This window comes from Vipera berus, assembly GCF_964194415.1.
Source record: "Vipera berus genome assembly, chromosome: 1".
Lineage (NCBI taxonomy): Eukaryota > Metazoa > Chordata > Lepidosauria > Squamata > Viperidae > Vipera > Vipera berus.
The window spans coordinates 289,779,163-289,794,516 of record NC_138202.1 but is presented as its reverse complement, the minus strand read 5'-3'; the positions used below and the strand labels follow the sequence as shown (position 1 = coordinate 289,794,516).

General features: G+C 39.2%; 1 protein-coding gene across 1 annotated transcript in view; it reads right to left on the bottom strand.

The window, feature by feature from the left end:
* Positions 1 to 15,354, bottom strand: part of FMN2 (formin 2) — a gene marked incomplete at its 5' end in the record, with an annotated part of 196,809 nt that overhangs the window by 109,340 nt on the left and 72,115 nt on the right. Inside the window, one exon of the mRNA XM_081323350.1 lies at positions 6,198 to 6,285. Within this exon, the coding sequence (XP_081179476.1) occupies positions 6,198 to 6,285 (88 nt within the window). The remainder of the gene's footprint in view (positions 1 to 6,197; positions 6,286 to 15,354) is intronic.

Below are 15,354 nucleotides of genomic sequence, written 5' to 3'. Positions count from 1 at the left end.
CCCATAAATGCTGCGACTGAAACTTTATCAAATCACATCTTGCACCAATTGAAATAAAGCCTGGGTGCTTTTGAAATTCAAATTCAAATCAGAATTTGCAAGCTTTGAACCTTGAATCAATCTTAACTGGTTTGCACACATCTATTCAGATGGATCTACTGTATCTTAAATTTGCATCTGTTCTCCAGACTAGAATGGTATATTTCCCCATCATTTACATATAATACCATGATTGGGTGACCATTATTGGGTGTTACAGCTGGAGAGTCTAATGAGAGATAAATAATACTCATTAAACGTAACTACTGAAGTCACATTTTTTTAAAAAAAGATTTTTTTTGATTTTTAAAATGATGATGAACAAGAAAGATTTTCCTTTATTATGAAATACAATAACAAAGAAACATAATCTATATGGATTCACAAAATAATCTATTTACATGAATTTTCCATATGGCACAATGCCCCATTTAATCCCCATTTTAACAGAATCCAGCCAATGTCTTAGAATGTTTCATGAGCCAAGACTTCACATCCATCAGTAATATAGTTTATCTGATGAGGATGCAATACACGTACAGTGCATTCAGAAAGTATTCAGACTTCTTTCATTTTTGTTATGCTGCAGCCTGATTTTACAGTTGTTGAAATTCATTTTTTCTCATTAATCTACACTCAGTACCCCATAATGACAAAGTGAAAACAGAATTTTAGATATGCCTTTAATTTGTTAAAAAGAAAAAAAATTGAAATATCACTTTGGCATAATTATTCAGATTCTTTGCAACAACACTTGAAATTCAGCTCCGGTGCTTCACATTTCTCTTGATAGTTGCTGACATGTTTCTATACCTTGATTGGAGTCTACCTTTGGTAAATTAAATTGATTGGGCATGATTTGGAAAGGCGCACACCTTTCCAAATCATGGCCTCACAACTGAAAATGCATATTGTAACAAAGCAAAAGCCACGAGATCAAAAGAACTGCCTGCAGAACTCAGAGATAAGATTATTGGAAGGCACAGATCTGGGAAGGCTACAATAAAATTTCTTCTGCACTGAAGGTTCCTAAGAGTACAGTGACCTTCATAATTCCCAAATGGAAGAAGTTTGGCACATCCAGGAGTCTTCTAAGAGCTGGTTGCCGAGTCAAATTGAGCAATTGGGGGAGCAGGGCCTTAGTAAGAGAGGTGACCAAGAACCTGATGGTCACTCTGACTGAGCTCCAGACATCCTGTGTGGACATGGAACAGAGCTCCAGAAGGACAACCATCTCTGCAGCCCTCCACTGATCTGGGCTTTAGGGCAGAGTGGCTAGATGGAAGCCTCTCCTTAGTGCGAAACACATGAAAGCCTGCTTGGAGTTTGCAAAAAAGCACCTGAAGGACTCTCAGACTATGAGGAACAAGATTCTCTGGTCTGACAAAACCAATATTGAATTGTTTGACCTCAGTTCCAAACATTAAGTGTGCAGGAAACCAGGCACCAATCATCACCTGCCCAATACCATCCCAACAGTGAAGCATGATGGTGGCAGCATCATGTTGTGGGGGTGTTTTTCAGCAGCAGGGATGGCGAGACTGGTCAGGATTGAGGGAAAACTGAATAGAACAAAGTACAGGGATAGCCTCAATGAAAACATGTTCCACAGCACTCAGCACCTCAGACTGGGCTGAAGGTTCACTTTCCAACATGACAACAATCCTAAGCACACAGACAAGACAACACAGGAGTGGCTTAGGAACAACTCTGTGAATGTCCTTGAGTGGCCCAGCTGAAGCCCTGACTTGAACTCTATTGAACATCTTTGGAGGAAGCTGAAAATGGCTGTCCACTGATGGTTTCCATCCAACCTGATTGAACTTGAGAGGATTTGCAAGGAAGAATGGCAGAAAATCCCCCAATCCAGGTGTGCAAAGCTTGTCGCATCATACCCCAAAAGATTTGAGGCTGTAATTGCTGCTGAAGGTGCTTCAACAAAGTATTGAGTGAACGGCCTGAATACATATGCCAATGTGATATTTCAGCTTTTTCTTTTTAATAAATTTACAGACATTTCTAAAATTCTGTTTTCACTTTGTCATTATGGAGTACTGAGTGTAGATTAATGAGAAAAAAAATGAATTTCAACAAATGTAGAATCAGGCTGCAGCAAAACAAAATTGACAAAAGTGAAGGGGGTCTGAATACTGTACTTTCTAAAAGTACTGTATGTTATTAACCAGGATTTAGTGACTGTGTATTTCTTCTTAAAGGTGGAAAGAGTCCCAGAAGAAGTAGCAATAGTAGCAAATCAGAACTGAAATTCTTTGGATCCTATAATCACACACACACACACACACACACACACACACACACACACAGACAGAGTGGTCCCATCTTCTATTTAAAAGGCATCAGAACTCTGAGATAATCAAATATTCCACTTTCCTTCAGTTTAAAATCTAGACAAATCTCCTGACTCAAATATCCCCATGATAATATTGTCTCAGTGAAAAGATGTGGAACCAGTTTCACAATTGGCTATTCAGAAAACACTGGGAGTTTTCAGCTGGAGCTGAGCTCAGTTGGAATTGAGGTGCAGTTTTAGTTCCTGTAATGTTGACTCCTTAGGAACTTGATACAGAGTTGTTTTACAGCTGTTCTTTAGGAGTTTATATATTTTCACAAGACTCTGTTTGCCTATATATAGGTGTAGAACAATTATAAAACAAATATTACAAAGATAAAGCTGCGCTCTAAGCATTCTTCAAATTCTACTCATCCCTGAAAATCTTCAGGGAAAGATTTCATCCTATCCCACCATGAAATGCTGAAAATGTGATGTTCAGCATTAACTACTGTTTACCTCTAATTGCCTGCTTTATGAAAACATGCAGCAATTTCAAAGCCATTTCCTTCAGTGGCATGACCTGCGTTCAGCCTCATCCTTAGGCAATGGGTTGGATTAGTTTATTAATAAGTCTTATTCACAGACATTTCAAGGCATAAACTTCTTATCCTCAGATCTGTGGAGTTTTCTCCTGTGCCTGGGAGAAAAGATACCATAGGACCAATTTTGAGCGACTGAAGGTTTCCTAGCCAATATGAACGTTTTCAGAATGATAGGACACCAACATTTTTAAAATAAGGAATACATGACATTCCTTAAAAAGCAGATCCAATAAATAATAAGACATGTGTTAATAATACTTGTAATTTTTCCCAGCACTTAAAACATCAATTATAAACCTAAGCAGGAAGTATATATTGTTATATGATGACATATTTTGCTAATGTCTGGGGGGAATTGTTAAGGAAAGAGCTGGAATAATATTTACCCCATATGATTCTGATTGGAATATAAACTGAAATTTCATTTTCACAAACGTACTGTATATTGGCAAAGGTAGATGTGCCTTTAATGATTTTTTATTTTATTTAAACATGTCCTCTTTCATCTAAAAGCCTTCTAGTCCTTTGTTTTCTAATTGCTTCAATGTGGTACCTGAAGAGGAATCTGCTAGCATTTTCTCTTCACTTACGGTTTTTCTGTTCTGATTTGACCAATGAAAACAAGTGGATTGAAAACAGCTTCACGTTATTAGGAATACATTGTTGTTCTCCCAAAACACTTTAGAAACACTGTCCATACCCATTCTTTGAATTTTTTTTACAGTCTTTCACTATTTTCCCCAAACTACCTTAAGTCTTAGCTAACAAACTGTTCAAGAAGCAGAGCAAGCGGGGATATTTTTTCTATACTTTGATGTGACATCCCAGGCCTTCCCTGGGAAGGCTATACTTCAAAGCACCTGAAGGCAGGACAAGAAGCAACGGATGGAAACTAGTCAAGGAGAGAAGCAACCTAGAACTAAGGAGAAACTTCCTGACAGTTAGAACAATTAACCAGTGGAACAACCTGCCTCCAGAAGCTGTGAATGCTCCAACACTGGAAGTTTTTAACAAGAGACTGGACAGCCATTTGTCTGAAATGGTATAGGGTTTCCTACCTGAGCAGGGGGTTGGACTACATGACCTCCAATCTGAATTGAATTTCCTTCCTACTGTATTCTCACCTAACTAGAATGCCTTTTCTTGGATAAACTAGCTTCAAAAGGCTATAAGTGTAATTATAGATTAAACAGTCTGATGAATTTACACAGCAAAGTCTAGAAAATTTTAGTTAGCAAAATCTACATCTACATTTTATTTAAACTGTAAATGGAGTTCATTTTGTGTTTTTGCCTAGCCTGGTGGAACAGTCTTAAGTCATAGGTTGGATTGCTGGTTGTACACACTTACCTGCTTCTTGAGGAAAGAATAGAAAAGTGTAGAAAAGAAAGAGCTAAAGAGCTAAATGCAGCTGTTCAGTTTGCACTTTGGTGGGTTCACATTGAGCAAGTGAATGACAAGATCTCAGAAACACAGAACAAAAGGGTCTGGAAGCCTGTCCTACTTTGCAGGGTTGAATATTTAAATACATCTCCAGTGGCATGAAATTATTCAGAGCCTTCCAGTTTTAAAATTAATGCGAGGAAAAGAATAAATGGATACTCATTTATCTCTATATATGCAGTTACAGGTAGTGTTTGGTTTAGATCAGGAACAGCAGTTCTGCACTGAAATTTTTGGGAAAGGAGGAATCTTCCAGCTATAAAACTATAAAGATGCCAGGTTGATTTCTTTGTGTGTGCGTGTGCGCGCACGTGTGTGTGTATGTACAGTATATGTATATATGTGTATACACACACACACACACACACACACACACACACGAAAATGGATAAATTTGTTTGGGATTGATTTTCTCATTTACAGTCCGTATATTTTTCTATGTTCAGAAATCCAGCTTGTGAACAGTCCTTGTCAAATGCCTTGTATTACTGCTGCACTCCATTTAACAAAATTAAACAAATAAATAACATAAATTTTAAAAAAAGTTCTTCCTAAATACGCCCATCAAGACCAAAAGCTAAGTACTAAGCTCAAGTGAGGGGGAAAAAAACACTGCAGGAAATTTCGTAGGACAGAACAATTACTTGCACTTAATCCTAACCTCTTCAATGAGTGCCATTCATGCCATATTATTGTTAGCATTGCATGTTAAGCAAGCAAATTTTCAATCAACTTGTGTTGGCTTTACCACAGACACAGATGTTAGGCGGACTCCTTTGTTCATAAGGTTCTCATTATTAACTCAAACCAAGCTGAATATTTGACTGAAGGAAAGACCATATCATTGTTTTCAGATTTCACTCTATGACTTAACTGAACTACATCTGCCAGTTTTAGAAATACCAAGTACTTCTTGGCGCCAGTACTGGCGCCTCGATCTATGACTACCAGCCTAAATGCTTCAACTTGAGGAAGTTTAGTAACCATGAAAACAACATAAGAAAAACTTAAATTGTAATTAAAAATTGCTCACAGACTGACAGGGTGCACCAACATTTGCACTCTGTTGAATTTATTCCACCAAAGAAAAGCAAATAGAATTCACAATAAAAATAGGTGGGTTAGAAAAGCCAGAAAGATGTTTTTATGATTTATGAAGTCTGCAACATACTTGAAACCATATTTATTTAATAGGTAAGCTAGCACTATGCAGCTCTCTTCCATCTGCTTTAAATCTATTATAAGGCCTTAAGAGGCAAGAGGAATACTCCAAATATAAATATAGCTCCACTTTTCACCTTTTTACAAAGCTAGCTTTAATGTCAGTTGGGAGGGAGAAATTATAGACATCTCCAAAAATGCATATTGATGTCAAACTTCCAAAATCGTGCTTTCGGGACATTTTTAAAGTATTTATTGCAAAATAAAGCAAATGAAACTTCAGTTTTAAATGGCAAAATGATAATTATAATTAAAAGTCACCAGACTTTTAAATTCCAGTGCTAGTTCTTGAAAGCTGCAATCAGCAATGCTGTGTTTTATGTAGGAATCACTCCTGCACAAACTGAGGAAAATATTGCCCTGTGGTCCAGTCACTATTCATTTCAGGGGAAAACATATCAGAGAATAAATAAATTATTTATTTATTATCAGTAAATTAGTCATGAAGAGGTAGATTCAGAGATAAACTGAAGATAATTGAAATATCTAGATATATTAATTAAATGTAAAATGTAAAGTTCTTTTTTTTAAAAAAAACCAAGAAATTATTTTCAAGAGGAAAATAAGAAGCCACTTAATTAAAAATGTATCTCGCTTACCATGCTGTATATCTTTCATATCTAAATGAAGACTGGACATTAATATACCAACTGCTTGTGATCTTTTGTTGCTTAATAATTTGACAACCTGTCAAGGAAAAGAGAAAGGTATTATTTTGCAAATAATAGCTAGCAAATATGCATTCCAAGCATTCACATCATAAATTTGTACTATTATTTATTATTATTATTATTATTATTATTATTATTATTATTATTATTATTATTAATTTAGCATACAGCTTATCATATATGGACTAGCAATATATATTAACATTGTAACACACAAATTATATTGAATAAATTATAGTAAAATGATGGTTACTGACTCAGTTTAATAATACATCTGACAGCTTTTAATTTTGTGAAGAAAATGTGTGCATAATATATTAAATAAATTGCTAAGTGTTCTATTACAAAGAAAACCTCCACAAGATGAAAATATACTTCTATTACTGCTTTGATCTCATTGGAATTAAGAGTAGCAATCAATATTTCAGGTAAATAATAAATAATAAACAAACAAGTAAACAATAATTTGGGAGGTGAATCAATATATTTCAAATAATATTTTACCCACATTTAAGTGCCTCATCAATCTAACATAACTGACTGATGGAAATTGTAATTCAGTTAGGACTCCACTACCAGCATACGTAAATCTGATCTATATTCATGCAACATATAATTCACATGTTATTCTTTGCTATCCATATTTTCAAGAACTTTTTAAAATCAATTTCTAAAGAATTTTCTCAGATACCCTCATGTTGAATGTAGCTTTCATAGAATAATAGAGCTGGAAGAAGTTACTGCGATCCACTCAGAATTTTGCTTCTTATAACTTAAATCCATTACTCTGTGTCCTTTGCTATGGGAGAATGGAAAGTAAGTCTTGATTTCCTTCTTTAAGAAAACTTTCAAGTAGCTGAAGAATACTATCAGCAACTTTGATGATCTGCCTTTCCTATCTTTTAATATTTCATAATAGTTTCTAATCCCTTGATCACCCTTATTATGATTCCATGAATCTGGTATATTCAGTTGAAATTTTCTTAAAGTCTAGTGCCCCAAATTAATCACAATATCCAACATGCAGTCTGACTAACGCAGAGTGAAGCGGAGTAAAGCAGAACTATTATTTTCTATTATTTGGAAATTACTGATCTGTAAACACAGTACAGTCTAAAATTTCATTTCAATCTGCTGCCAATTTTTAATCTATTACCAGCTATTATTATTATTATATAAATCTTTTACAACTACTATTGGAAAGCCAGATACAATGGCCAAGCTGGATACTAGTTCTCTCCCAAAAGGATTTAATCTGTTGAATTTAATTATTTTCAGCCCGTTTCTGTAAACTATCAAATTTTATTCCTGTCTTCTACAGTAACAGCTATCCCACTGAATTTTTAATTCACATTTGGTAATAATCTCTTCTACATTGGTACCTCAATGCTCATCATTAGTTAGTTCTGGGAGCCATGATAAGTACCAAAAATTATATGTACTAAACAAATTTTTCCCGTAAGGAATAATGTAGTGAGAGTCACAAGACAGCTGACGCTGACAAGTTCTAGCTTGTGCATTGAGTACCAAGCAAACTATAAGTACTGGGACGAAATGTTCATATCAAAATGCATTCATTACCAAATTCAATGAGTTTCAAAGCAGTTGAGTATGAAGGTGCCACTGTATTTTCTAATCCACACATTGAAGAGAACCCAGGACTCAGCCTTATGGCAGCCTACTCAATATTGCCCTCCAGTATCATTGGGAACTATAGACGAGAACCAAGTAAGTAAAGTTAAGCCAGCTTTATATCAGCCTATTGTTAAATAGCTGTCAATAGATAACCTTAACAGCAACTCTATCTTGCTTGGGCTTAATTTAGCCTGTTTCTTTCCTTCAGATCTGTATTCCATACTTCTTGTAATTCTAAAGAGTACCCAAAATCTGGTAGTTAGTTCATATCTATTCCTTGTTTATCCAAATATCTCCCCAGTAATTTTTTTCTGTGCTTTCATTTCCACCCTTAATTTTCCTGGCTAATATAATACTTTCTCTTTTCTCTGGCTATGTAACCAGGCTTCTGGCCACATAATTTACCATAGTTCTCCCACACCTTGTATTTTACAGGTCCCCTTGCATAGATAGAATGCACAATTTGAGTTCAATTCTATATATGTGTCATCTAAAAGTTAGTTCCATTCAGTGGCGTAGCGTGGGTTGTCAGCACCCGGGGCAAGGCAAGTAATTTGCGTCCCCTAACCCGTGGATTTTAGCACTCGAGTCTGCCGCAGGGAGCCCCGCATCCTGGGCGTCCGCCGCACCCCCCACCCATGCCTCCCCCAGGAAAAGGGGGAAGGTCCGGCATCCCCTCCCTCATGTGCGGCAGAAGCGCCGGGACCCGAGGCCGTGCCAGGAGGCGGGCGGCGCAGCGGAGCCTCCGCTTCGGAGCCGGCGGGGGGGGTGGCTGGGGGCGCCGCCGTCCCTTTCTTACCTCTGATGCCTGGAAGAGAGCGGGACCCGCCAGCGCAGCTGCCCGTCTCGCTCAGGCATGCACCGCGGCTGGCCGGGGCTTCCGCCGGGGGCGCAACCGGGTGTGGGGAGCGAGGGAGGGGGCCGGCACGACGCCCCGTGAGCTTGGCAGCCCTTGGCCGGAGCTGCGGCTGAGCCTGGAGCCGCACCAGCCCGCACCTGCTGCCCCGGGAGAGCTCGGCTCGCTCCTCTGACCCCCCTCCCGCCACCGCCGCCCCCTCAGCCACGTGCGCTGGGCCGCCACCACGGGGGGCGCTCTAGCACGGAGAGGGGGAGGCCGGTCCCCGTTCAGCCCGCCAGCCCCGGGAGAGCCCCGCGCGAGCGCCTCGCCAACTGCTGAACTCTGGCTTTTGAGCAGGAGCGACCTTGCCCTGCTTGCCCTTGCCCGGCGCCGGGAGCAGCCGCCGCCGCCCGCCCCGCTTTTCGCAAGCCCCGCTACGCCGCCGCCACCTGCCGCGGGGTGAGGGAGTCGGGGCCGCACCGGCGGGCGCTTCTCTGGCAGTGGGGCATGCTGGTGCCCTGCACTGTGCTCCGTCTGCGGGGGCCGCCCTGGGAAAGGTGGAAGTGCAGCTGTGGTCTGGGATGGCTCCGAGCCCTGTCTGGCCGGCTTTGTGCCTCCGTCCCCCAAGAGTAGCTGGTTGTGAGTTGCTGCTTCCCCGAGTGCGCCTCAGCCCCGGATCCCCCCCGCGGGACTCCAGCTGCGCGAAGGGCGCTTCGGCGCGTCTTCCATCCCTCCCGAGTGCGAGCGCCCCCCCCCAGATGTTGCGCCCGGTGCGGCCGGCCCCCCCTGCACCCCCCACGCTACGCCACTGGTTCCATTACATGCTATGAAGCTTAAATATGAAAATAATTAATGTGCAAACTTACACAGATATAAATAGCATGTTCAGCACCACCTCTTCATAGCAATTTTGCCAGTTATGGAACAGAGAGTTAAATCTTTTCTGTTGCTATTGTTTTAATAACAAATCCTCACCCTAGAACTTTATTTGCATTACATATCAATGCAATTAATGGTAGAGTTGAATTTTTATTTCAGTCATAATGGAGACAGAATGACATTCATTTTATTGAATCCCAGGAGCTTCTGGAGATTTTCCATGGTTAGTATATACATTGTATAAAATATGAAAGTTAATAGCATTGCTATAATTAATATAATATGCAACATGAAGTTTGACTCAAATTAAGTAATTTATAGTCACTTAATGGAGCAGAGGTCAGCACATCAATGTTGCTTTCTAATATGAAATAAAGTATTCACAGAAACATAATTCAAAAAACTGCAAAATCTATCCAGGGAAACAAATCAAAGCCTTGCCAGAAGTAATTCAAACTCTAGAGGCAAATCAGGAATCAGTGGGTCTGCTCCAGCTCAAGTCCTAGCGCTGTGTGGCAGGGTGAGCTCCCGTCACTCACCTCAGCTTCTGTTCTCTTAACAGTTCAAAAGAAAGTTCTATGCAAATAGATAAATAGGTATCTCTTTGGTGGGGAGATGAATTAATGCTCCGTGCAGTCAGTCAGATTCCTGCCAGCTCTTACCCTTTTCACTTACGGCGCCTATTTATGAGGCAACTCCAGGGAAGGGAGGGGTCTTAGGATGCTTCTGCAGGAGGCATTCATCTCTTTTTCTGGTGCAAGACCAGCTTGCCCTCCTAATGTGTACCATGGGAAATGTGCGAGTGTGTCCTACAACAGACCTTGGCAGTACATTGGCAGTCAAACTGATACTCTGCAATAGCATTGCAATCTCTTGGCTAATGTAACATCAACCTTGGTGAAGCAGTGGGCTAATGCCTCCTTAAGTAACACCAGCTGCCTGCAATTAGTGCAGGTTCGAGTCCCACCAGGCTCAAGGTTGACTCAGCCTTCCATCCTTCTGAGGTAGGTAAAATGAGGACCCAGATTGCTGGGGGCAATAAGCTGACTTTGTAATAATGCTGCTTGGGGGGAGGGGGCGAAAGCCCTAATAAGCAGGCATATACATAGAAGCTGCCCTGAGTCTTTGGAGAAGGGCGGGATATAAATGGGATAAAAAAAAACAACAAAAAACAAAACAAAAAACAAACATCATCATCATTGTCATGCTGGCCCAAATCAGGCACCCTCTCCTCTGCCCTCTCCTCAGAAAAAACATAGCTTTCTAAGTAAAAAGAATTAAAGAATTGAAACAAAGAATAACTGATCAGCTCAATCAGTACAAAAAACAACAGAATGTTGTGTGTATTGAAGTTTGCCCTAAAGAAACAGCTAACACAAGTATTAAAAGATGTCTGTATTGTAACATCAAGTATAAGCAGCAGGTCACTGTAAGTAACAAGCCAACTAATATACAGCATGGCTGTAGGTATAATTTAATACCCTGGATACAAAATCAACAAACATTAAAAAAGTCAAACACTGCACTGCCAAAATGGAAGTTAAAGCTAGAAAAGTAGATAAACAAACTAAGATCATATGCACGTAAACTAGAACAGATGAAAGAAAAGAAGCTGAAGAAGATGACCAAAGAATACCTGATCAAGAAATATCACCTAGAAACAAGTAAAATTAAGAAAGCACAGAAATAATAAAGCAGCAAATAACTGCTACAGTCAGGAAGATCAGCAGATATGAAGCTTGAACTGCATGCTATAGGTAGAATCTCCAGTTTCAATCAAATCAGTAACTTTTCTACCAACCCATTAATGGAGGGACTGCTGTAAATCAGTGAACATTTGACAAAAAAGAAACAGTACAGTTCTGGTTGCAGCTGTGGGACAACTAAAGAAATATAACGAGAATGCAGCTTGGATAATTCTTATCCACCTCCTTTGAACTCTGGTGCTGGAGAAGACTCCTGCGAGTCTCTTGGACTGCAAGGCGATCAAACCGGTCAGTCCTAGAGGAGATCAACCCTGACTGCTCTTTAAAAGGCCAGATCCTGAAGTTGAAACTCAAATACTTTGGCCACCTAATGAGAAGGAAGGACTCACTGGAGAAGAGCCTAATGCTGGGAAAGATTGAGGGCAAGAGAAGAAGGGGACGACAGAGAATGAGCTGGTTGGATGGAGTCACTGAAGCAATAGGCATGAGGTTAAATGGACTCCAGAAGATGGTAGAGGACAGGAAGGCCTGGAGGAATGTTGTCCATGGGGTCGCGATGGGTCGGACATGACTTTGCAACTAACAACAACAAGAATTTAAAAAGCTGAAGTTAAAAAAAAAATATGCAGGTATTCCTCGACTTATTACCACAATTGAATCCAAAATTTCTGTTGCTAAGCGAGACAGTTGCTGTGGGTTTTGTCCCATTCTACAACCTTTCTTGCCACAGATATTAAGTGACTCACTGCAGTGGTTAAGTTAGTAAAATACTGTAATTGATAAGTGAATAGGCATCCCCATTGACTTTGCTTGTCAGAAGGTTGCAAAAGTTATTGCAATAGAGTTTAGACTGACAAATGTGCCACCCTCATCATCAAAAGGGGTAAAATAGTGAAAACTGAAGGAATCAAGATGCTCTGTGGAAATAACATCAAGAATCTAGATAACTACAAATACCTGGGCAGCTGTTCAAGCCAATATCATCAAGCACACTGAAATCAAGAAGAAGGTTAGAAGTGAGTATATCATTAGAATGAAGAAAATTTTTAAAATCCAAACTTAGTGAAGGAAATACCATCAAGGTTATTAACACCTGGCCAGTTCCAGTCGTAAGATATACAGCTGGAAAAGTGGACTGGACTCAAGCAGAATTAAAAGCCCTAGATAGGAAGACCAGAAAAATAATAACAATGAAACATAGCCTTCATTCACACTGCAGGGTTGACAGACTCTATTTATCAAGGAACATTGGAGGGCTTGGATTGTTGCAAGTACACCAAACAGTGGAAGAAGTAAAAAAGTCATTGGAAGAATATCTGAAAGACAGTGAAGAAGATGCACTGAAGCATCATGATGATTTATAAAATACCAAAGAGACCAAACTGGCCTACAAGAAAGACTGAATGAAGAGGAGAAAAGAGAACCAGGTAAGGCAAACTATTACATGGCCAATAGATTAAAAAAAACAACAACTAGGCAAACCAGATAACAAGATCTCACCAATGGCTAAGAGCAGGAAAATTGAAGAAAAGAGACAGAGATACTCATTCTGGCTGGATAAGACCACACTTTCTCAAGTTACATTTCTGCCTGAGACTCAGATTTCTTTTATCTTACAGTTGTTTTGATAGTGCGCTTTTCCTCCTGTTACTCAGGATTATTCCTTCTGCCCATTGCACTCAGATGAGAATTTAATTAATTAATATACCCAGCCATCTCATACAAGGGATTCTGGGTGGATTACAAAGATTAAAATATAGAAAACCTCACTACATATTACTCCCAGTACCCAAGGATAAATGACATCCCCAGACATTAAATACACACACACACACACACACACACACACCACCACCACCACCAACAACAACAACACTCTTCTCTCCATCTAACCCAAATGTCTATGGAAAAAGCTATGTCTTCAATGTTTTATGGAAGGACAAGATGAAAGACAGCTATAAAAAATAAAATTGGCAGAGATGAATTGGCATAGCACCATCTCCCAATCCCTGGCTTTCATTTCTTCCTGATAAATGTGTTTGGGAGCACAAGTATTGAGGTTTAGCTTACCTCAAGGACGCTATCTTCTGAGCATCCATTGACATATTTTCAGAAACATGAAGGATTTATTTTTACAAGAAGAAGTTTTAGGGTTACACATTTATTTTATTTGTTGGAAGTAGTATATTTCTAAATGTAGTTTAATAATTATGCTGGGCCATTTGTAAAAGCAAACAAACAGACAAATGTACAAATGTTTTCAAAGGAAAAATAAAGTAGATAATTATGAACAGCTAAGATTAAGAACTGGGAAAGAAACCATGATTTTAAAAAAAAAAAAAAGAAAAAGGAAAAACCAAATGTGAATTCTAGTAGTTGGATAAGCATTTCTTGTGAATTGACATCAAATAAAAAATTACAAATATATAACAACAATAAAACATTGCCTAGAGCTCCGGAGTTAAAGATGCTCACTAGTAGAGAAGAGATAACATATGATACAAAAATCATTTCCAGACATGACATTTCTTAAATTTAAATGAGGCTGCCAACCGTGAGTGAACACGTACCAAAATGGTTAGTAAACAGTAATGTAGCAATGATTTCTTTTCCATTAAAAATTCAGTTGCTATGTTAAGCGAGCAAGTACTATGCTCTTTCTGGAGTCCATTAAAACAAAATGTTCATAGAAGACATCATCAGTCAGTGAGAGGGCTTGTTCATTCTAGAGTAGTTAGAGTTTGAATTCAAACACTTTCAAGCAGAAATATGCAAATGGTGGTAGAGAAACAGATATAATCACACAACTGTGCTCAGAAGTAGCTTCTGGTAAGAGTTGATCTAAGTGAACCCATATCCTCCATAACAGATTGAAAAGTGAAATTGTCAACGCTGATGTGCTTCAGTCTCTCTAAAATACTGTGTTCATTTGGGGGCACCAGATTTGAAAGAGGATTCTGAAAAACTGGAACAATTTCAAAGAACAGGACCGAGGACGAGCAGAGGACTAGAAACGAAGTCTGGTGAAGAGGGACTTATGGTGCTGGATGAGTTTAGAAAAGATGACTGAGAGAAGCTATCACAGCAATCTTCAAAGACTTGAGATGATGTCACACAAAAGGTTAAGAACTATTCACTGTGACCTATTTTCCAGGACAAAGGAAAGGATTTAAATTGTAGGAAGTAGTTCATGTTTAAAAGTTAAAATGTTTCCGAACAGTAAGAACAGTTCATGCTGGAACAGATTCTATTCAACTTCTCCTATCAAGTTTGTTGAAAAAGAAGATATGCAGCTATCTGTCCAAAATGGTTTAATTTGGATTTCTGCCTTGAGCAAGGACGTGTGGTCCTCAACTGCTCTGTCCAATTCTATTTTCTTGCAATGAAGAAAAAGCAGGAATAATAGGAAAGCAAACAGTAAGATGACGAATTGTCAAAAACATGCAAATAAAACCAAAAGAAATGATACCTTGTGATAATTTAATAAAGCTCAAGCTTGGTGACCTTTCAGCCTAAAGCAGTCCAAAAAAATTCAAATATATTTTACTATTACATCTTTGGGTGCTTTTAATACATACATAAAATAAAATTCATTAGATAAAGGAGGGGGAAAAATTACACCACACATAAAAACATAAAGAGAGGAGACAAATTACATCTTAGGGGTTGGATAGTTGCAGCCTTCTACAAGTTCTTGGCACTCCTCATTATTGCTTCTCGTTATTGCTGATGCAGACATGGGCTGCTATCCCGTGCAATTGTGCAACAGCTGCACTGTTTCAAGAAGATCCCACCTTCAGTCTCCAGCATCCCCATTTAAATGAATGGAGTAACAGGTAATAGGAAAGATGACAAATATCAGCAAAGACAATACTGGGTAGATCAGGGGTCAGCAACCTGAAACAGTGAAAGAGCCACTCAGAACCGGTTCCCTCGCAAAGGAAAAACTGGGAGCCGCAAAAAATGTGTGCGCACGTGCGTACATACGCACATGCGCAGAAAAGGGTTTGACTGAAGAGTGGAACCA